General features: G+C 39.8%; 1 protein-coding gene across 3 annotated transcripts in view; it reads left to right on the plus strand.

The window, feature by feature from the left end:
- The window catches only part of CD109 (CD109 molecule), a 57009-nt gene extending 33574 nt beyond the window's left edge, over positions 1–23435 (plus strand). For all 3 annotated transcript variants that reach the window (XM_044422162.1, XM_044422163.1, XM_044422164.1), the window contains 10 exons: positions 1888–1969; positions 2618–2846; positions 3502–3664; positions 4799–4989; positions 5513–5668; positions 5759–5824; positions 14681–14823; positions 17519–17675; positions 18662–18764; positions 19637–23435. In XM_044422162.1, the coding sequence (XP_044278097.1) occupies positions 1888–1969; positions 2618–2846; positions 3502–3664; positions 4799–4989; positions 5513–5668; positions 5759–5824; positions 14681–14823; positions 17519–17675; positions 18662–18764; positions 19637–19812 (1466 nt within the window). In that variant the 3' untranslated portion in view covers positions 19813–23435. The remainder of the gene's footprint in view (positions 1–1887; positions 1970–2617; positions 2847–3501; positions 3665–4798; positions 4990–5512; positions 5669–5758; positions 5825–14680; positions 14824–17518; positions 17676–18661; positions 18765–19636) is intronic.
- Positions 23436–23998: the final 563 nt, after the last annotated feature.

Below are 23998 nucleotides of genomic sequence, written 5' to 3' on the forward strand. Positions count from 1 at the left end.
TTGTATTTGGCCTGACAACTGGCCACTGGCCACCCAAAAGTCACACAGTTAGTTTTAAAAATAATGAACATCTGTTTTTGAAGCAAGTTCTTTGAAGTTTGCAAGCAATCTGTCACTCCCTGTAGATTGATTTATACTGCCATAATGTTTTCAATTCTTCAAACATTAGTTTTATTAAAGCTATTTTTAAATTATTCATAACTGCATTGTTAAATTAGCATTCAATAATGCATAGTTTGCTTAAATCATGCTTGGCTTGGAGATTTAAGACAATCTTTAACTTTAATTTTAAAACAAGGATATGCATTCTTTATGCTTGTTTGTTCATTTGTTTCCTATGGTCCTTCTCCTGAGGCCAAACTTTATTTATTTATTTTGCATTATACTTATAGCCACCTTTTTCTTGCAAAGAACCTAAGATGGCTTACATAGTACTTGGATCAACTTGTATCTCCTGAGTTCTTGTTCACCACTCACCAAACCACCACATTGGCTCATACTTACACTTTAATGATATATTCTTTTACATGACAGAATAACATAAAAGAAATTTTAAATCATATGCTTGGATTCCTACAAATTCAGGCTCTAAAACTATATTAAAATAATTATTTCAAATGTGCACATTTTTGTGAGCAAAACTTGAAATTAAAGTTTGCCAGCCACCAACACTCATTTCAGCATGACACTGGGGCCCTTTGAAGGGACTGCTCATAGCTGTTAAATGGGGTTTGCAAAAGCTGGCTTGATAGCTGCTTTTTGTGATCCCTGGAGGGGAGGAGAATGAAAATAGTTTACGAGAAAAAAGCTGTTGCAAGCCTGAAATGGCTAGTGGTGGGGAAATTGGGAGCAGCCTATTTCTCCTGTGGTGTCCCCTTTGATACCCTTGGTAGGAAGAGGGGCTAACAGTCCATGGGGAACCCACTACAATTGGCCCACCACAGTTTAATTCCAAGTTTGATTGTGATGTGCGGACCCAGCCAGTTTTTCTTTTTTCAGCTTAGCCTTGTGATTGTACTATGTTCTTGCTATATCTGTTTGTTACGTACTGTTATTAGTGCTACACCCTTTATTTGCACTGAATGCCTTTTCTTTTCTTTCTTGTTTTTACCCTAGTCACATCTGTCTTCCTTTCTTTGCTTGCAGTGATCTGATTTTCCAGAACAGGAAGAGAGCTCACACACACACACACACACACACACACACAGAGCGAGTGAGCGAGCGCAGGGCAGTATGATGATTTGTGATTATTGACCAGTTCCTTAGGAGATGTGAAAATATAGGATTGTCATGGTTCAGTGAACAGAGGGCACAGTGTAAGAACACACTAATGATGCCACTTACCCTGTATGTCCACATGTAGGTAAGAGGCTGTGATTCGCTGGATACAGTTTTGAAATGTGTAATCCATCTTTCTAATTGAGCACAGTCAGTAGAGGTTCCAGAATATGTCCCTGCCTCAACTTGCTGGCTATAAATTTATTTATTTGTTTATGGAACTTTTATACTGTCAGTCGCTGAAGCTTTCTGCATGGCTCACAGCAACTGCATGTGTTGATCAGCAGGTTAAGTATTTTAGCCACAAATGAATCTAAATGCTAATGAATCAATTAATAACAGTCTCTGCAAATGCTTTTCAGCATTATTATTATTGCAAACCAATCTTTTCCTTTTGTGTCTGTATCATGTACCCACTCATCCTCCCATTACGTTGTTCATGCAATTTATAGCATTTTGCTATTTGAAAATGTAAGCCTGTAAAACTGCTTTAGTAAAGGAGTCTGCTTCATGGATTGTGGCTCTTACTCTGTGGCTCTCGCTCTCAGCCAAGTGGAGAGCTGATAACGTCATTCCAGCTCATACTGTTCTCCTGTTTCATTTCTTCAGGCTACCAACGAGAGCTTCTCTACCAAAGGGATGATGGCTCTTTCAGTGCTTTTGGAAACAGTGACAATTCTGGAAGTACATGGTGAGTGTTCTGCTCCCACCCCCTGTAAGCAAACATGTAGTACGAATGGTTTTGTAATTATCAAGTTTCAAGCATTTTCTCCTGATCCGCTAAGCAACCAGCAACGATTAATTCCTGCTGGAGCTTTTTAGTGACTGCAGTTTACTTCATGACCACTTAGGTAGTCCACATGCAGCACTCCTCTTGCACAGTTTTGGCTAACCTTCTGGAATCCCTTTTGAAGTTTTGTGATCCATACGCTCTAGCCTCTATGTGTCACAGTGGACAAATGGAGAGGCAAGAATATGTTAAATCAATTTTACTATATTCCCCAAATATATTTAGCCATCTATTAATACTTACACTTGGTTTCTCCTCTAAAGAGTTCAGAGCAGCTTACACATATGGTTCATTTCTGGGCATCCCATCTGGACAGTTTAGAGAACCAGGCCGAAATCTCTTACTCAGAAAAAATATGTCATAAGTAAGCAAAGTTAATTAGATGCAGTTGATATGCACACTTTGCTTCAGCCTTCCAGTACGTATATTTGTAATACTTCTTTTACAAATTGTTTGTCCCTGATGCAACTTAAATAGCAATTTTTGTTAAATGGAAAGAGACCTGTGAAAGTGTTCAATCCAGTGTGTTCAATGATCATTTAACTCTAGGTTATCAGCTTTTGTATTAAGAAGTTTCATTCAAGCCCAGCCATTCATAGATATTGATCCATATATTCTGGAGGCAACAGCTTCTTGGATTGTGAGCCATCAGAAAACCAGTGGAGAATTTGAGGAGCCTGGAAGATTATTACATACTGAACTGCAAGGAGGCACTAATACCCCAGTTTCACTTACAGCTTATATTACGGCCGCACTATTGGAATACCAAACAGATAAGGTAATTCTAATACTAAGGTAACGTTGCTGTGATTGAAAAAATAGCAAAGTTGTAATGCAGTTTGATAGTATAGTAAAGCAGAATTCTACCAGAAAGGGAGTGGTTTATTTATGAAGCTGCCTTTTGCTGCCTCTGGCCATGCAGTCCATCTGGTCATTGGGTTGGATCTGCACTGACTACCAGTGACTTTATGTATTCCAGACAAGACTTTTTTTCAGTCCTACCTAGACATGCTAGGGACTGAACTTGGGGCCTTCTGCATAGAAAGTATATGCTCTACTGAGCTCTTTCCTGAGAAGTTGAGCCAGCCTACTTCAGTACCTCACTCCTTGGACAGAAGGGCAAGGACCCTTGCAAGGCACAGAATGCCCACTCTCTCCGCTAACATGCTGTGCCTGCTGAGCTGTCCATATACTGTCAAGTAGGTCTTCTCTCACAAAAGGGCTAGAAAGTTGTTGAAAGTGGAGAGTCTCAGGCAGTGACTTATTGAACATAGCTAACACTCTTTGGCTTTTTGTGTGCTGTGGAATTGTGGCATATGCACAGTCCTGACATTAGCCTCTTGTATCCTTTAGATTTGCTGCTTATCATTTTGCTGTGGTCATCATTTGGTTGGGTACAGGCCAATAGTAACATGTTATCTCTGTTTCTGCAGTATGCGGAGAATATACGAAGAGCACTGAACTTTCTGGAATTTAAATTAAGTGAAGGCATACCAGATAATTATACATTGGCTCTTGTGACTTATGCTTTATCACTGTCAAGGAGTGCAGAATCAAAGACTGCTCTGGACACACTGAATAAGAGATCAGAACAAGGTAGCACAAGATAGCCTTTACCTAGGAAAATATTTACATAATTATTGGGCCAAATAATCTTGTTTATCAGTTATACTTGATGGAGGGTGGCAGGGGGAGAGATTTGCAAGTACATTAGAACAGAAACAAGTATAAGATACCACAAAAAGTCCAATTAAATGGTGGTGTAACTTCACACAAACTATGCCCCCTTTCAGCCTCCTAAAAAAGATTGAAAACTTTAAACAAGTGCATTAAATTAACTAACAGTAAAGCCATGCAGTTCAAGGGAAAAGATTTGCTATTATTTAGGTAATTTAATTAATAATTTTAAATAAATTATTTCCTGAATAGTGCTTCTCATTAAATCCTAAAGAAAATGTGAATTGGACCTATAGAAGCAGTTGGATATTTTACAGCTACCCCTGTTCCCACTAATTGCAAAATTCCCACTCTAATTTAAAAAAAATGAGAATACTAGGAATTCTTCCCTATCTTTGAGTTTCATAGGCTGTCATTTTTATCTGTCAAGTTCATCACAAAGTGCTTTGTTACTATGCCACTGCACTAAGAGAGTTATTGGCCCATAGGATTACATAAGTTTTGCTTGCTGCAGACATCAGGGCAAGTAGCAAACCTGACCTACAGGGGTGAGTGGGAATATGGCAAACAGGTGCATGAAAGGGTATACATAACACAGTTACACTTACCAGAAATACCGGATTAGGTGCAGCTCCCTCTTGAGATTACCCTCCATAGCAAACTCTAGTTGTTGCAATGGCATGTCTGAAACGTTGTTGACCAGTAACGCCTATGAATGACGTGTCTTAAAATTAGGTGATTAAGAATCAGAAGCTGGTATCAGAAGCTGTAGGCCTGTGTGCTGCAGATGCTTTGGAGCATGAACTGGGAGGATACTGTTCCTCCCGTGTCTTGCTTGTAGGTTTCCACTGGTTGGTCACTGGCTGAATAGGATGCTAGACTAGATGGATGTTTGGTCTGATCTAGCATGGTTGTTCTTATGTTCTTAGCAGAAAAACATTTTAATTCATCCTTGACATTGTCTGCAAATAAGCTTCAGAAGATTAGAACCTTCCTATGTTGTTGTTATTTTTCCTGTCCATCCTTCTGTGAAAGTTTGTTTTTCTTTGTCAGGAGAACTCAGATTCTGGATATCACCCTCTTCTGAACTGTCTGATTCTTGGCAGCCACGTTCCATAGATATTGAGACTGCAGGTTATGCTCTCTTGGCTCATGCTAAACAAGAAAGACTACTAGAAGGGTTCCCTATCATGAAATGGCTAAGTCAGCAGAGGAACCACCTGGGAGGTTTTTCTTCTACACAGGTAAAATAATCATCTATGCAAAATCAACTGCATTGATCTTTTTTCCAAAATTAATCATTTTTATGTGCTGCCACCCATGCAGAAGTTCATTTAAAGTCTAAGACTGCAAACTTACAAAGCACTGATGAATTAACAGTGCAATGTTGTTTGGGATGCCAAAAATTCTTATGTAACTGTTTGTAGAGATAAAATGTAGACATTCTCAGGAGAGCCAGTCAGAAACCCCATTTATGTCAAATACACCATTTAAATGTGCATGGGCTCCTGGCATGGTCTGAGAGCAGCTGATGCAGCACCCAGCCTCAGCAAAGTAGGCTGTGATATGTCCATTGCATAGGAGACCACCTGGGTACTCCACTTATGCTACCATGATTTCCTTGAATATTTAGTGTAAGAGTTGTGTCAGAAGCTCCTGTGTGAATTAATCCTAAGATTAAGAGAATTTTACTACAAGGGAGGCTGGCATCTACTTCCTTGGCAAATGTTCATATTAAAAATGCATTGATCGTCCTTCTGTTAACAGGACACTATTGTGGCCTTGCATGCTTTGAGTGCCTCTGCAATACATACTCCTGACATGAAACCAGAAATGGATGTAACTGTTGATGCGTCTAGTGAACCAAATCCAGCTGTATTCAGAATCAATCCTGAAAACTGTTTTGTTCTCCAAACCAAGGAGGTACTATCATGAAGAAGTATGGATTTTTCTACCAGTGCATCCAGTTCATTAGGTTTTTCTGAGCATTCTAAAGATTACAATTTCTTTTAGATTGCAGCTACACAGCCAGTGGAAGTCACAGTTTCTGCAAGTGGCCGCGGTCTTGGACTGTTCCAGGTCTGTAATAAAATTGATTTGCAAATTCTTCTTTTTAATGGGGAAAGTTTGCAACTTTTCTTTCAAAGGAATCTTTCAGGGAAAGCCTGTTGAAGTAGAAGCTGCAATTGGTTGGATAACATTTGCATTACCAGAGGTAGATTCATCCTGTAAACTTGGCCACTGATGAGAGTCCCAGGCATACTGGAGCTTCGGATGTGCCTTATGCTTCCCCCACATGTAGGGGCCTGAATGATCCCACAAGCAGCCCACATGAGGCCATATATCAGGTGGAAATGACCTCTCTCCTGATGTCCATGGGCACAGCCACACTCAGCTGATGTCAGGCACTGAGTGGATCTCCCACTGCACCCTTGGGCCAGCGACCAGGTTTCACTGTTGGTGCATGAGCAGAGCAATCCTCACTGCTATTTCTAGTCCCTGATCAGAGACAGCAGCTGGGGTACGTCTTCCAGGAGAATTCCTTTAGGGGGCAGGGATTGAGCCTAAATGCCATCCCCTGGAAGAGCTCCAAGAGGCTGCATGGGCCAGATTGGGATGCACCATAGGCTGGATTAGGCCTGCAGTCCAGAGGTTCTGGTCCTTTAAACTAAGACTGCCACCCCATTGTAACAATGGTGTGATAACAATGGTGTAATCCATCTCATGTGGATGCTATGGCTTTGATCCAAACCCCTGTGAGTGAGTAGAACTTGCTTTTTCATCCCTTTCTTCCCTGAAGCCTGTACCACCGAAAGCCTCCCAGAAAGCTCAGGGGTTACTCTGGAAAAAGCACAGGACAAGGTTCTTGAGGTTGCTGGGGAGAGAGGATTTCCCCAAATAGGTCAGAAGCACTGGGCATAAACTCTGCTCACAGAAAGTAGCTCTTCAAAAAGGGTTCAAACAGCTGGAGAGGGGAGGAATAAGTCGACTTGCAGGAGCTTCCTTCTGTTCACATTGGGATTCAAGCCTATAAAACTGATTGCTTTGCTGCTGAAAATAGGAGTTGTTTTGCCGTAGCAAAACACTGCAGGCTTACTTGTGAACTGTACTCCGTACGAGTTGTAAGAAGCTCATTAATTAGTGATGTTGCAATGTAGGCTGGCTAAACAGAAATCGGTCAAGCTGAAGCTGGGCTGGTTGTAGAGTCTGAGTTTGGAGCTTCAGTTTGAATCACAAGAACTGCTGTGATTTGCCTTAGTTAGGAGAACTGCCAGCATACCTCATCAGTGTTGTAGCAGGACTGTGTTAAAAATACTTTGAGAATGGTAACTTCGTTACATTTTTGAAATTTAATCACATTAGTGGTGTATAAATTAAATGCTACAAATTGTTGCAAAATTGTTATATTGTACTGATTTATGGACTTCAACATTGATTCATTCATTAATCATTTATTTGAAGCATTTTCCCCTACTAACTTCAAAAAGTTTCCAAAGCAGCCTACAAATGTCAGCAATAAAATAGTCCTTGCCTCAGGTTTTCAAACTAAAAGACACAACATAGAAAGAAAAAGGATGGAGAGGAATGAGGGGCAAAAGCAAGGACTATTGGAAAGAGCCATTAGGCTCTGAAGTTCCTCACCAACAACACTTTAGCAGCAGATTGAGCAAGGCAAGTCCCCTGACCACAATCTTCCACACTCTGATGAGACTAGATCCCCATTTAAATTATAGTAATTAAATCTAAATTTGTTTCCACACCTAACATTAGCAAAGCTAAATTTTATTTAAAGGGGCATCCTCTTTTAAAGAGGCATGTTCTCTTGTTTCATGGTTTGCAACTGGCCACCCTACCCTAGGCTTAAGCCCAGTGCTGATGTCCTTTCAAAAGTAGGGCCCACTGTTGTTCAGTGTTCACCTAAACGTAGCAGTAGGTCATTAGAGACTGACACAGCCTGGAATGTGTCTTTCTTGAGGTAAAGGATGAAGTCAGAGGTTCATTTGCAGGGATAGAACCAGACAGACGGCGAGAAATCAAAAACTAGATCTACTGAAATCCAGAAGCAGAAATTATAACTCTGCACTTTTTCTTCTTCAGTTTGACTAAGCAAAGAACACCTCACCTCCACTCCCCCCCCACCAAAAAAAAAGCAAAAAGGAAAGAAGAAAAATTTTGGTGTAATTTATTTCATCCAATAGAGTTTTGTTCTACTAGAACCACCTCCTTTTTTTCTCCTAAGTTGTCTGGACTGGATTCCTGCCAAAGGAAAAAATAATTGTAATACCTTTCAAAGGGTTATTTCCTCCTTCAGCCGACAAGATAGTTTTGTATCTCCTCCACTAAACCAAACAAGAAGTGCCTGTTGCAATCTTTCACTGTATTAGTGGCCCCATCATATGAGGCACTGCTGCAGCAGAGCAGCTGGGATGTTCTGGCCTCCACATCTTAGCCTTGGAGTGACAGAACAATGTGAGCCTGCAAGCCAAGGCAGGGATCTAAGCTCAGGCCAAGTGCTAAAGGCCACAGCTGTAAGCACTGATGCTTCTGAGCCTCACTCACGTAGCACAGCTTCTCTGCACAAGAAGCTTGGGTGGGTTGGGCAGGGGTTAATGGAGGCGCTGGGGATGACTCTTCAGGCGGTGTCCTATACATTGCTGTTCAGCCCTGGAGCTGTAATTTCTGGCAGACCATTTTCCTTTAAAAAAATAAAGACAAAATGACATCTCTGTGTCTCACCTGCCACAGGAAATAATTTTGTGCTGTAGGATTACGTGGGCAGTGAGGCATTTGCTGGGTCACATTGGGCAATGGTTAAATGCAGCTTGCCCATCTCAGCAATCAATACAATTAATTTTGTGTCTGCCTGAAATCACAAAAATGGGAGGTTGTTAAGCATTTGGCAGGCCCCATTACATGGTTTGAGGGTTCCATTCAGCCTTGTGGGTCACTCCTGATTTTATTTTAAGTCGGTGTTTCTAAAAACAGGCATTTCTGGGATGAACACGTTTTCCCACAGGACATACTTATTTTAAGAGGATCCTGTAGATTTTTTTCCCCCCTTAAGTGCCTAGTATCTTTTCTCAGCAAGGCTCTGGGTTTCTTCACTGCCTTTACCTCAGCCTGCTTGAAACGTTATTTATCTTGGATGAAACAAGTACAGAGGCAGAGTTGTTGTGCTCTTTGTGTCTACTGTTGATAAACTTACAAGCTGTGCTCTTGGCTGAAAGCACAGCTTGTCAATCCTTAACTCAGCTCTTCGTGGTGAAGTATCCTGCTCTAGCTGCAAACTTGGACCATGGCATGCATTACTTTCCTTTGTTTTGGAAGCCTCTATTTCTTCCAGACATAGAGCTGTAGCGAGTCAAGATGGGCATGCTTTTTTGAAATTAGGCTTGGAATTACAAGTAAACAGCAAGTTGTACTTTGGGCCTTTTTCGCCCAGGAACAGCCAACTCTTGTAAACTGCCTTAGTTCCCTTGAACCAGTATCATCTGTGTTGATGATCCTGTGTCTCACCCTACCCTTTTCCACAGGTACTTAAAGGCATTGTTTTGTGCAATACAGCATTTGGTTTCCTTCTAAAAGGCCCAGTGCAACTGCCAAAGAAAATATTATGAAGATCTTTTTGCTGAAGGTAACCCTTCAACACACACCTTCATCCAGGCATCTGTTTGCTATGAATCTAGCTTAAGGGTAGACATAGGAAAGGATTCCTGGGCTGGTAGGAGACTTTCTAAATGCCTGACACATTTCAGATGGAAGAGTGAAGAGGTGGCTGCCAAAAAGATTTTTTAGCGCTTAATAAGGCTGCTACTGACTGCTCTTGAAGGATGCTCCTTTGTGTATAATATTGCTTAGAGGGAGCAGACCGGGAAGTGCAGTTTTGCTTGTTATTTCATTAGTTTTATGGGGGGAGCTGCATTTGCTGAAACCTGATTTTTTCTGAAAGTCACAGGAGACTGTGTGGGATCAGAATATGGCAATACTATGTGTTTAAAACAAAAACTGTTGAAAGAACAACTTCCAATTTGCTTGGGTGGGAGTTTTTGTCTGGGGTTTGTTTGTTTTTGGATAAACCAAAATGCTTGAAAGAGGGACAGTTAGGAAACAGCACAGAAGTGCCCTTTGTCACGGGACTAGAATATAACATCTGCCATGCAGGCCGTCTGTCTTTCCACACAGTTAAATGGAGCTAGCTCCAGCCATGCTGATTCAGCCTCAGTTCTGCAGTTCCCCTTCAATACAGAAAGAACTTTGCTGCAGAAGGATCTCTGTGCCGCTGTTTGTTCCTTTTGTTAGCTGGTTGTGCATTGCCACTAGAGAAGATTAAGAGTATAAATCCTGTAAAGAATCTTGAAAAGACATTGTTATTGAATTTTCATAGAGAATTCTATACATTGTAATGATAACACACAAGCATTGTTACAAAATGTTGCACTCTGGTCATTGACATAACACCAGGCATTTACAACATGCAGAACAGGGAGGCCTTTTTATCTTTGCCACTTAAACAGACTTTTCACCCTGAACATGCCCGCCTTTGTTTGACCTTAGAAGCTAAGGAGGGCTGGCCTGGCAAATACTGTGATGGGAGACCATGTAGGAATACCAGATATGTGGACTCAAACATTTAACAGGATGGGTACTATAATGTTGAAGTTTGGCTGTAGGAAACACTCAGCAGCCCATGAATTTCGAACAAACAACCTGAATTAGGATTAGAGATGGGAATTATTTCAGCTGTGTCCCTAATTTAGAAAGGGCAACCACTAGCAGATGCTCACTTGATCATAATTGCATATAGTTACGAAAGCAATGGATGTACAATTGGAGAACATAATACATTTCCAGATTATAAAACATTACATTTTTAATTATGGATATAGCAGTATAGAAAGCCATTTTAGTGTGCTGGGTAAGGCATTGGATTAGGGAGACCCAGGCTCAAATCTTGTCTTGGCTGTTAAGCTCACCCTCAGCCTAACTTAACTCACAGGGTGGTTGTCAGGTGGAAATGGAGAAGAAAGGGAAAAGGAGCATCGTATAAGCCATTTTGGTTTCCATCAAGGAAATGTGGGATATAAATGTAACAATACCTATCACCAGAACAGATGTGTGACCTGAAGGGAAGATGTGTGATTTGTACATAGTGAATTGTAACAAATGTATCAAAGACGCCAATGATGTAAACTAAATTTATAGTTCCCACAAATCCTGCAATGTTCAGCTTGGTATCGGGCTGAGTGCAGGCGACTGGGGAATGATGGCCACACACTGGCTGCAGGTTCTTTTCCCTGTGCCCTTCAGAAATGCTCTCTTCCTGGGACAGCCATTCTTGCTTCACCCCATTTGCTGCCCAGTAGGAAGGAGTCTTTCCAGTCCTTACCTGACCCTTCAGCCAGTGTCCCCTCAGTGAGCTTTTATTTCTGAATGGACTTTTCATTGTCCAGGGTCAAGAAGGAATGGAAAATTGAACATGAAAGTGCTTCCAGTAAAATGCCATTCCGAATGTTGCTTCAGATGTTCTTACTCTCTTGCTGTTCTTGGCAAATGCTAAAATAATAGTGTTTAGGTGATGAGAAATGGCTGATTTGCTTCCAGCTTGATTTGACCAAATTCACAGCATGCCTCCAATGAAGAGAAAGCATATTTGACTGGACTTTATTCTTGTCTGATCTTGACAGGCTGTTTTTGAGGCCTTGTAGTTGGAGGTTTTGTTTCAGAAATGTTATGTCTTTTATCATCTCCATTTTAGTAGTATATGCTGTAGCACTTGTGTACTTAGCTTGCTAAATTCAGAGTTTGTTAAACCAAGGGCCAAACTAGACAAGAATTTGAATAAGTCTTTGTACAGGTTTTTAATCAGATTTGATCAACTGTCAGGGGGTGAGGGGGGATAATTAGCTGAATTAATTTCACTCTAAGTGACTATACACAGTTTACAGGCTAACTATGTATCTATTTTATAGACTATAACTTCATTCACAAAAATCTTAACCTTAGGCAGCTTGGAAATGCTCAGATAATCTTCTTCTTTACTTCCTCTTTTACTGCTTTGTGTGTCACGGGAGATATAAAGTTCTGGCTCTTGCACTTCTGGCGGCATCAACCATGGTTGTGTGGTGCTGTTGTAGTGTGTCTTTGATGTTGTCTCTCCATCTTGCTCTGATTGATCATCAGTCAGATAAAAAGATAATTACACCCATCATCCCCTGATGGTTTTGAACTCTAAATTTCCTCCTATTCAAGTGCTGTTGTTTTTTTGGTCCCATTTTGCCCTGTGTGTTTCTTGTAGTGATAATGGTAGATATTGTATACTCAACCCTAGTTCTCTTTATAAAGTCATACTTAGAGTTAACTACTTTTATGATGCAAGCTTTGCTTCAGGTTACACATTATATTCATACAGTCAAAAGAGACAAACATTTCAGGCAGCTTTTGCATAACACAACATTTTGTAAGCTTCCGTTAGTTCCCCTGAAAGAAAGTTGTCACAAAACTGACACTGTCTACGACACTCCAGTAGCTGGAGAAGCTTGCCTGTCTCAAGTTGAGCAGGCTGCCAAGGCGAACCCTTGGAGCCTGTCTTTCTGTAGGGTCTCCTCCCCAGCTGCACAAATGCCTTATGACCTGGTCTTCCCCTCTCTTTCCATCTGATGCCTGACTCTTAGGTCTAATGTTCTCAGCCCTTCCCCGCTCTTCATTAGGAGCCTGCTTTCTTGTGGGTTCAGAGGGCCCAGCTTGGCTATCCCCTGAAAGATTAGACAAGAGCTAGGCTTCCTTCTCCCTGTTCCTACAATGCCGACCAGTTTCCTGGTCTTTGATACTGCAGCAACCCTAACCCTTCCCTGTCTGACTCAGAATCGTTTCACATGTCATCTTGGGGCATCTGCAGAGGTGATGGGGCCCAATCCCTAGAGCAGTCAAAACACCTGGCAGTGAGACTACTCATCACTCACAGTTTTCAGCTTTCTTTCAAAACATAGAAGCTATGTGGACTTCAGATATGCTTTCAACCAGATTCATATTACGAAGAGTAGGACACGCCACTTAAACTCTCCTACATATTGTCCTACCTCTTCCAGCTTTTTAAGGTCTGTTCTCCCCGCTCTCACCACTGAAGGCTGTGTCTGTCACTTAAGGACCCCTTGCCATAAAGTGCAAAGTGATCTCTTTATATGTTGTAAAACACAAAAAGGTCGAACAACTTTTAGTTCAACAGTGATAAGCAGAGAGAAATGGGAAAAAGTATGGACAGTGAGTGTCTGTCTGTGTTTGCCAGGCCTATCACTGTTGCTCTGCTTTGAAGGGGACTCATGGAATCATTTTGTTGCATCACAACCCCTCCCCACTTCAGTAGAAGGGGAGACTAACAGAAAGTTTTTCAGTCAGCTCTTGAATAGTGTCATGAACACTTCTCTCCCTCTTCTCCCTTCCTTTAAGATGCAGACAAAAACTTTAGAAATACAGTGCTCTGTTGGAATTCTTCAGGTGTACAATCAGCATAAATCAAAGAAACAATCCCCTGTGATAAGTGGGAGTAGCTTCTGCCCATGTGAAGAGCTAAATCGAAACTGAAATGATGCCCTCTTTCCTTCCTTTTCAGAAAAGGTTTGACTTCACCCTCAGAGTGGCTCACACTGTCTCAGGGCCCTGCTTCTTAATTGGTTTGCTCATTTAGCCTGTCATTTGACAGGGTCTAAGAGTCCCTGCACTGCCTCAGCTCCTCCTTGTTCTACAGCCCCCGCCCCCTCTTTCCAACTTTGGTTTGGTTCTCAGATGTTGCCTTGAGTATGTTTGTTCAGTAACCTTGACAGTTCAGGGCTATTCTCCTCTTCTTCCTCAGGATCCAAACTAGCTAACTAGGAATAAAGCATTTTTAGAGGCTGGGCCATCTCTCTACAGATGTATTCAAATGTTGTTTAAAGAAAGCAGAATACTTTCATGATTATGCTTTATATCTAAGTTAACCTATGTTATGCATCTAGTTCAGAAGTCCATTTAATTGTTTCAAGTCACTAGGGAAGTAGATCTGTAAAGCTGGACAAAATGCAGGTGTTCCTGAGAGGCAGTATTTGAATCTTCTTTCAGGTAAATATTTAGTGTTTGGTATATTTAATCTTTGGTATATTTTAATCTTTTTATTATATTTTAAGCTTCCTGTTTGTGACATAGTACTTACATAGTACTTTAGCTAATACTTAGAGATGGAAAAGCCTGGGTGGGAGTCGGGAGAGACTCGGGGAAAAAACCGTTTCACTGTTTTTCCAAGGACTGTTTTGGGGGTTTTTCAGTGGGGTGGTGAAAAAGAAATGGAAAAGTGTAACAGCTTTGGATTTTTGAAATATTTTCCTTTAGACTGATGGATAATTTATTTAAGACAAGGTATTTATGTATCCCGACCCAGCCTTTACCCACCCTCCCTACTCTTGATTATTTTGAAAAGCAATGTAAAATGTGCATTTTTGCCTGTTTAGGCACATTCAGGGAGGATAAGGCTGAGGATCACGATTGCTGGACATTGCGTGGCCTCCAGAGACAGCATGCCTCTGTTTACCATTTGGTGGCAAACATGAACGGGGTTAACTTGCTTGTGGACTTCCTGTACAACTGCTGGCTGAGCTGCCATGCTAGACAGGTGTTTGGTCAGCTTGTAACATGCTGTTTTGGGATTCCTAAAAATAGGTGCATTAATGACAATGCATGGTCGTTTGCTTGGATTAATCTGTCAGTTTTGTTTCTCTGATGTATTGAATTGTTTCACAATATTCTGTGATAAATTTTGAGGGAGAAACTATAATAGCTTGACAGTTTTCAAGGTATAGAATTGTGACTTCTGGAACTCTGCCATTATCCCTGTGCTCAGATGATCGTGTTATGTCACTCATATTCTCTCTGTTGATATTACTATGTTTTATGTTTGTGTTTTCATAGCTCAATATTATGTACAATGTAAAAAATTCACATACCAGCAGGAGGCGTAGATCTGCACAAAATCCAGAAGCCTTTGACTTAGATGTTGTTGTAAAGGATAATGAAAAAGATATAAATCACCTAACAGTGAATGTTTGTACCAGGTAAGTAATTTTGAGAAGCCATCCCTCATCCTCTTTTATTAGAAACTTTTGAGTGGTGCACTTTGCCATATTTCTACATATACACAAATAACTCCATTTTAGAGAACTGTTAGGCGATCAGATGATGAATAACATTATAATATTATTTGTACTGTTTTTCTTATGGTGCACTATCCAATTATCTTTTGCCCAAATTTCTGAGCTTTTCAATGCCTCCCTCTCATTTCCCAGTCACTGTACTGACTCTCTTTTAATGCAGTCATTTTGTACAAAATAATTATACCTGAATGGCAATGAGCAGCACTTTCTTCTCTTCTGCAATTATAACGCAGACATAATTACATCCAGTTCCAATTCAGTTATTTGTTTTCAATAGCAGCTACTTTGGCCTGGTGATTCATCCGACAGATGGTTTTGTTTCCTTTTAATCTCGTGAGCTAACCTCAGCCAACAGTTGCACTGAATTTCTTTCAAAGCCATATCTGTATTTAATCAGCCATATTGCCAGGGCCAAAAGCATTGCTTTGAAAAGCGAGTCTTCCTCTCTTGCAAATTGTCCCCATATAAAAAGAAATACAGTTTTATTCAGTTACTTTTAACTACTGTCAAGTATTCAAAATAGAGATTGGAGATGCACTCTTTTCCTGGACAATCATGACAGTGGTTTAGTCTCCCTGACAAGGAGAAGCTTTCTGTCACCTTTTGCAAAAACATCCTTCTTTAAAGGATACTCAAAGGATTGCCTCATATGAAGTACATCCACAAACATTTTTTTCCATATGTTGTGTGGAAAACAACACACATAGCCCAGTTGTGTGTTGTTGTTATTGTGTACAGGCATTGGAGATACTCAGCAATTACCATGTAAAAGAAGCCTTACAGGAAGCCTGAAGGAGAGGGGGAATTACTTCAGAGACCCTGTGGAACCCACTTACTTGTCAGTAAACTTAACTGTAGTCAGTGGGATTCACTTCTGTTAGTTAAATTCTGTGCATGTTTGAGGGCTACTTAATAGGGCCATCAACTCGTACGAACGTCCAGTGGGTTCATACTTGCTTGAGTGACGAATTCAAGCCTCAGTATCACAAAATAACAGAGAACATTCAGGCAACCAAGATAGTCCCAAGAAGGCTACTATCGTTCTGGTAGTGAACAAAGTTCAATTCTGGTACCTGATGGGATCTGGCAGTGACTAGTTTCTGCAGTTACCACCTGTTAGAAAAGCTACTCTTAATTTAGTAAGGTAACAGAATCAATCTTCTAAGAACTGTTCGTGAATTACTAGTTCTGTGTGATTCTTAATGCCAGGTAGTCACAATCCATCAAAAGTTACTTGTGACTAAACCCCATGAAAAGCAAAGAATAAGATACAGCGACAATGAACCTTACTGCCATTTATCTCTTTCGAAGCATAGTTGTATGCTCCCGGATTGCTGGGAAAACCCCATTCTCAGTGCAATCTCAGGGAGTTGGTTTCTTGACACCACATATTTTACTTCTCTTCTTTCTCCCAAACCATCTTCATGCCATTTCTACCTTCGTTCATCAACTATCCCTTCTTTGGGGTAGTTGCTTTCTTAAAAAACACTAAAAGTAGATAGCAGGAGAAATAGTTGCTTCCATAGTATGGCAAAGGGAAGCTTATATGATTTATAAATGTGTCACCAGTATTTTCAAAATTTAGTGATATTTTATACATAAAGGTTTGGCAAAGTTTTGTGTACTGCATATGATTGTAATTTAATGTGTTCCCATGGTAATTCTGGCATTTGGTTATGTGTTAGAATAGTTAGAGCAAATGAGTGAAATGAAGCATTTCACTTCTATTGTAGTTTATTCTTGGCCATCATTTCCTATTTCTTTTTTATCAAATTTTATGATTTACTATAAGTCCAAAACTAAAACAACAATTATTCAGGACATTGGACATACTGGGCCGACCTCTCACTCTTTTTTACATCCAACAAACATATTCAATTCTACGCATAGTCCTGTTTCTCTAACCAATGATAAAAAATGTTCAATTTCATATTTCTTTTTACTAGGTAATGGCCAAAGTGGGGATGAGTAAGTTTACACCCTTACACATCCTTTAATTTTTGGTGTGGTGGTGAGGTGTGAATATTTGTGGCTCTACCTGCCATGCCTTTTTGTTATACTCATATGACTAAATGGACATGCAAGTTGCACAGCCGTTCCCCTTCAAAGGGCAGGGAAGGAAGACCGTTCCAGTCAGGTGCATGTAGAGTCACACCACCGCTCATATGGTAGAGGTGCACTGAGTATTCAGGCTCCTTCACAGGTTGACATTCCATCAGTGCACATGGAAGCACTCAGAAATGTGTTTTAATTGTCCTGTACTTCCATCAAATTTGTTATTTGCCATCAGACTTGGATGCAGCAACTTCCTGTAGAGCATTCATAGAGTATCAGCCAAGAACATCTGGTATGTTGTTGGTATGTTGGTGGGACCTAGGACCTCAGCTATATATGTTTCCCCTTTGTTTTTTCTTCTTTCACAATTATTTTATGTGATTTTTATTGATTTGTACAATAAAATGTGTATACTGCCATCATTATTACATGATGTATTTATAATAAAATGTTCCTGTATATATAATTCTGTATTAAATGTTTCTATGATTTATTTTTTTAATAAAAGTATTTAAAATAACACTCTGTTTTTGTTTATTAGGTATTTGGGTGCCGGCACATCTTCACGGAGTGGTATGGCTCTTCTAGAGGTTGGACTACTGAGTGGCTTCTCTCTCTCACCCAATTTCATGTCTTTGGGTGATCCAGTTAAGAAGGTGGAGGAAGATGATGGGAAAGTCCATATATATTTTGACTCTGTAAGTCAAAATATGTGTAGGTGGGGGAATTTTGTTTAATAAGGATCTGTTTGACTCATGTAACCATCACAATTTTAAAATCTAATATATGAAAAGTTTATTTTCATTTAGTATTAAAAATAAAGATTACATTTAGCCAATGCACAATATAAAACCATGGCAGATATATCTATAGATAACTATCTAAAATATGCAGCAACGGAAATAGATTTCCCACTTCTCTATCATGCATTGCTTTCCCATACCAGTACCTGTAAGGTAGTCCCACTCATTGATTTTTATTGTGTACCCCTGTTTTATGCACAATACTTAGAAAGGCTGCACCCCATAATTTAACATACAATCCTCAGTCTGCATATTTTAGAACTGCTCTAGTATTTAGCATAGATGAGTTTTGCTGTTCCAGCCATATAAAACAACATCCCTACCTTTTCTTGGGATACTGTCCAATTTTATTATTGTTAACAAACCATTTTAGAGTCTAAACACAGTCTTCTAACATAACTTTTAATAGTTTTCCCTCTTTGCTTCCAAAATTTAAATAATCTTGTCTGGAACTGATAGAAGAGGACAATATTCCCATGAGATGTATAATCAAGTAGTGTTTTGATAAAAGTTATATGTTTTGAATGGTGATTTTTGGAGCTGGCTTGCTATGCACTCTCTTAATTAGGCACTAAGGTAGTAGGATTGGGGGAATTCACATTGTGTTCCTAAGTGTGCAATTTTAATACCCAAGTGGAGTGTGCAATGAAATTTCGGTTCCCTCGCTTGAATTTTAACATTTTTTTCAGCTGAACAAACTTTTTTCAGCTGAACAAATATCAGACTTTTTTCAGACAGCCTATTGTGCTAATGCCATATGTACATCTGTAGCTGTTAGCTAATGCAAAATCTTTTATGTATGATCAACAAGTGATGTATCATTGCCTTTTTTTAGCAGTAAGACATTGAAATCACTGAATACTTTCTCTTTCATTTTCTAGTTAAATGAAACACAGGTTTGTGTGGATATTCCAGCTGTGAGGGACTTCAAAGTGGCAAATACACAAGCTGCCTTTGTGACTGTGCTGGATTATTATGAACCTAGTAAGTGCCAGTCATTTGTGATTGAAGTTTAGTTACTGGTGAAGTATCCAGTTTTAGTTAGCAGAATGAAGAATGGACTCTTTAAGTTGGGGGGAATCATTTTGAAATTGAAGATGCATCGAAGATTGTAAGATGCATATTACTGGAAGCAACAGGAAGAGGGGAATTCATGTATTTTGAAAATGATACATCCATTAATGCATCCCAAAATAGTATTTTTTTGCAGACACATCACACTGTTGACTCATATTCAGCTTTTGATCTACAACAATTCTAGTTGTAAACTGATTTACACCAGTTTTTTTTTTCCGATTTATATCCTGCCTTTTTCCTACAAAGGGCTCAAGGCAGCTTACATCATTCTCCTCCTCCATCTTATCCCCACAACAACCCTGTGAGGTAGGTTGGGCTGAGAGTCTGTGACTGGCCCAAAGTCACCCAGTTGGCTCCATGGCTGAGCCGGGACTAGAACCCAGATCGTCTGAGTCCCAGTCCCATGCTCTTAACCAGTACACCACACTGGCTCTCAGTTGATTTATGCCAGTTGAATGACCTGCACCTTCTATTTCAAAGAAACTAAGCTGTGTCACATCTCATACATGTTTTCTTAATCTGTTCGCTGCAACTGGTGTGGCAGTACTTAGGTTTCAAGAAGGACAAAAAGAAGATGTGTTCAATTCTTTGTTTAAAAATGTGGGATCAAAGCCACTGCATTGGTCAAAACTGCCTATGGGTTCAAGGCTCACACTGGTGGTTTCATTGGCCTTGATTTGATTTCTGTGATAAGCCACACAGCATATCAAACTTGTTGGGATATGTTTGGCCCTAACAACTAGGAATACTGAATATGGTTCCTCAAATTTTCTCAACAGGGAGAAGAACAGTGAGAAGCTATAACTCCAAAGTGATGAACAGTCTGTCATCTTGTACCTTTTGTGAAAAGAATGAGTGTGATCTTTGTGGAACAGGTGGTTCTCCACTAATTTCCCTCTCTTGGGAACTCTTAGTAGTGCATATAAGTTTGCTGTATAGTTGGCTGATCCAGTAATTGGAATACCCGTTTGCACTTACACGGGGACCATTGGTCTCATCATCTTTCATAAGGGTAGTTTGGACAATGAGCCTGGGGCCCTTTACATTTGCATATAATAGGACTCCTAGGTGTAGAATTCCTTGCAAGAACTTGCCTCTGAAAATAGTGATCTACGAAAGCCAAACTTCCTGTTAGAATCTATCAGAAAGGCAAATTGCAGGTCAGAACCGATGTCCCCTATTTTAGGCTCCATAGTATTTGCTGCACAGATTGAAGTTGAGGGATGAACTGCAGAACTGGTACAGAACTGGTACCTGCTAAGAAGTAAGTCCCACTGAGCTCAATGGGGCATACTCTTTAGTAAGTATGACATGGTAGCGTTCTGTTTCTAGGGACAGAAGAATCAGATACAAATCCTAAAATTCTGGCTATGTCAGAACTTGTAACCATTTTTAAAAAGTAAGCATTTCTGAATTTAAGAGGTTAGATTTATTTGGAAGAAAAATTAAATCAAGAGTATATATTTTATTGAAGTTCTTTGTACATTAAAAATAAGAGGGGATTTTTAAATAGAATGTTTTAATTTTAGAAATTATATTAGGATTACGTAAATTTCAGTATCGCTTGTGATACATTCTGGTCTGACTTAACATTTAATTTACACATCTTATTGACTTCAGTGGCACTGGATCAAGTCCTAGCTTCAGAGGGCTTAACTAAATAAGGATTTTGGAAGAGGCTAACATTTAATATGCTATCATTTGCATCCTCAGTTCTGTTCTATAAACCTGAAGGCCATGCTTTTATACCACATGCAGAATAGGAGAAATACTGATGACAAAACAAACAAAGCAATTTAGAAGTGGCACATGGCCATCTCTGACACACATGTAGTCACAAAATGAAAAATGCAGAAAACGATTGTGTCAACTTTAGAAAATATACCTGGTTATTTGTGACTCTTTTTTTAATACTCTGGTTTCTCTTCAGAGCATAGAAATCTTTTTTAGTAAAACAAACTTTACTGGGGATGTTTCCAGGTAGTGACAAACCTGCTAGTTTGAAAACTGATAGGTTTGTTGGGGACGTGTGCCTGTCTCTTCCACATAACCGCTGAACTTGCAATCAGTTCCTTTATGAGTCATACAGTGTGACACAACTGGGTTGTTTAGGAGCTAAACAGCCCAGTGTTTAATTGGACAGCAAACCTTGGATTAGCTAGTGGGTTGCTTAGCCCCTAAACAACCCAATGGTCTGGGTCCATGCATCATGCTGAACAATCTATAAAGGAGCTAATCAAGAAGGATCAAGGGGATATGAGGAGGAGGAAGGGGGACAAGTGCTGTCAAAGTGCTTTCGCCCCTTTCCCAACTTCTCCAAAATGCTGCATCTAACTGATTTGCAGGGCAGGAGGACCATGCAGCTGATTTTTGCCTCCATGTACCACTTACCCTGCCCAGGAGGTCCATAATCCTTCAAACTTGGAAGGTTATGTGCAGCCTCATGGAATTGTGCCCTTATTCATGTTGGTATTTCTTATTATTTAGTTTTTGGTGCACATCAAATATGAAATACCATAAACTGTCAACAATATAATATTGTGAAATAATCCCTGTAATTGCAGGTCAGCTATAAAATCTGTTAAAGATATTGTTGCACATTGCTGATCAAATTCTATTAGATTGCAATAGCCAGGAAAGCAACTATTTCAATGGAGTACTATTCTGTATCCAATGCAGCATTGAAAATTCAGGGAATGTTAAGCAAGTATTTGACCATACTGTCAAATATCTGGTGAATATTGGACATCAACATTCATAGAGGAAATTTTTCAGAATGTTTAGAAGATTTTTTTCCTTAGCCATGTACAGCACCAATTGTTACCTAATTATAGGTTGTTAGGATGTATTGGATTTGTACATATTACCTACCTGCCTGTTTTTCTTGGCACTTTATTGTCTCAGAATTAGACATTCTAGAGACTACTCAGTTCTGAAACTTCAAACATTTTAACATTTGAGGAAAGAGGCATGCCGTGGCAGGGAAAGTATACACATTTATGACACTGAAATGACACCAGAATGTTAAAAAGTACATTGTGGGCTGCAGTGAAATATGTAAAAGTTAAAATTTGAATATTGGGTGTATCAGGGAAGAGCATCCCACCAGACCTGGTGGAATAGATGTGCTTATTTAGAAGGACAAGTGAATAGAAATTACTGGCTTCCAGTAATACAGAAATATAGTTTATTGGGTTCTCCAGATTATTGTGTTGCCTATTAGGAAAATGCACTACATGGTATTAAGTTTGTAGCTACTTTGAATAGCTGGACCAGTTCCTACAGCCTTCCTCTGCCATTCCATTGATTCTAGAAGTCATTGTAGCTGCTTAAACAGTACAGTGTTCACATGGGAGCAAGCTTCTGCATGTCATCTTCTGCACTGGGAACCTTATACACACAGTTTGTGCTGATACTGGATTCAGAAATGGTGTTCTGCCAAAAAGCCAGCCAATGACATCACTCTGTGGAAAAGAAGATACATAAAGCCCTGCAGATAGAAGATTCCTCTATTGGTGTATCACTGGAAAATATTTAATGATGAGTCCTGTCTATCAAAGCATACATGGAGCCAGAATTTGCATTCAGGAAGAGTTTTAGAATCACTCTTCTTGGTCACTGGGGCTTCTTCAAGATGGCCATGACTTTAGCTCTTTCCTATTAGATATGTTTATCACAATAGCCTGATTAGAAAGAAAGCCAATCTTTGTCTCAAGAGACATACATGTCAGATTCTGATTTAGGGTAGCAATCCAACATATCCTGTGAATTTATTTAAAACACGTATACCCCCAACTTTAAAAAAAATATTCCCAGGCAGTTTACAGCACAGATGAAAATAAGAAATACTAAGAATAAAATCCTCACATAAAATATAGAAAAGGAATCAGGAGACAGCAGAGAGAAACTGGGGTGGGACGGGGGGTTCAGATGGCAGCCCTGGCTGGAAGAAAAGAGTCTGAGTGAGCCAGCAGAAGGCCATCAGAGTTTGGTGAAGATAAACTTCCTTTTGAAGGCTTTTCCAAAGTTGACGCATGGCTCTTTACAGCATCTCAGCCAAATGTTGGCTAGGTGTGGAGGAGGGCCTTTGCAGAAGGTTTTAATGAGTGACTGGTCTAATCTAGGAGGCATGGATGGGCATGCTAGCAATGGCTTCTCTAAGCTGACACCCCAAACTTCTGGTGGTCTAACTTCTGCCCATCCTTGCTTTAGATATTCTGGTGCAACATTGCTTAGATCAAGGTGCCTCCCAGATGTTGCAGGCTGTGTATCCTAGTCAGCTTGACCACTGTTCAGGGATGATGGGAATGTTAGTCCAAAACATCTAGATATTTCATTTGATTCCTCTGCTGAGCTCAACAAAATGTGTTAATATATGTAAATTATTTGAACTAGACAAGATACTACAAGCACTATTTGTATCTAAGCATAGAATATGTATAAATGATGGGTATCCCTCTCAGTTATTGTTAAAAACTGATTTAGTAAGTGTAGCACTTTTTCTTCTGTATCTTCAAAAATAATGTGGGTGTATATTGTGGGTAAAAAATATAGGTTATTCTGGAACATGAAAAATAATTTTGCTGTCTTGGATTTATTTTAGATGAAAATGGTTGTAGACACTTTACATATAGTTAAAACAGTTCATTGATTTTTAATGAATTGATTTTTCTTTTAGTACAAGAGGTTTTTCTATTGAGAGTAATGATTACAGAGTTCGGACTCTGCATTGTGGAATATAAGCCAGCGTTGAATGAATGTGGCCAAAAATCCCTGACTAAGGGAGCAGTTTTTAACATATACACAAGGATTATCCATTGCTCCCATGGAACGTTCGTATACATTCACAAAAATATTCACAAACCATTCTTCATGTGCATCAGAGCTACTGGACTGTGTCCATTCCATTTTACCCTTTTACATAAAATGAGGGTAATTCTTTATTTACCATGATAGCATAGAGAATTTAAGAAGAGCCATGTTGATCAGACAAAAGGTCCATCAAGTTCAACATTCTGCTCATACTGGCCAACCAGCCGCCCACAGGAATCCCTCCAGTAGAACATGAGCACAACTGTTTCCTCTCATCCAAGTTCCCAAGCCACTGATGTGGAGATTTTATTTCTTGTAATAGCTTCCTG

Source organism: Varanus komodoensis, unplaced genomic scaffold, assembly GCF_004798865.1.
Source record: "Varanus komodoensis strain SLA01 unplaced genomic scaffold, ASM479886v1 scaffold12, whole genome shotgun sequence".
Taxonomy (NCBI): domain Eukaryota; kingdom Metazoa; phylum Chordata; class Lepidosauria; order Squamata; family Varanidae; genus Varanus; species Varanus komodoensis.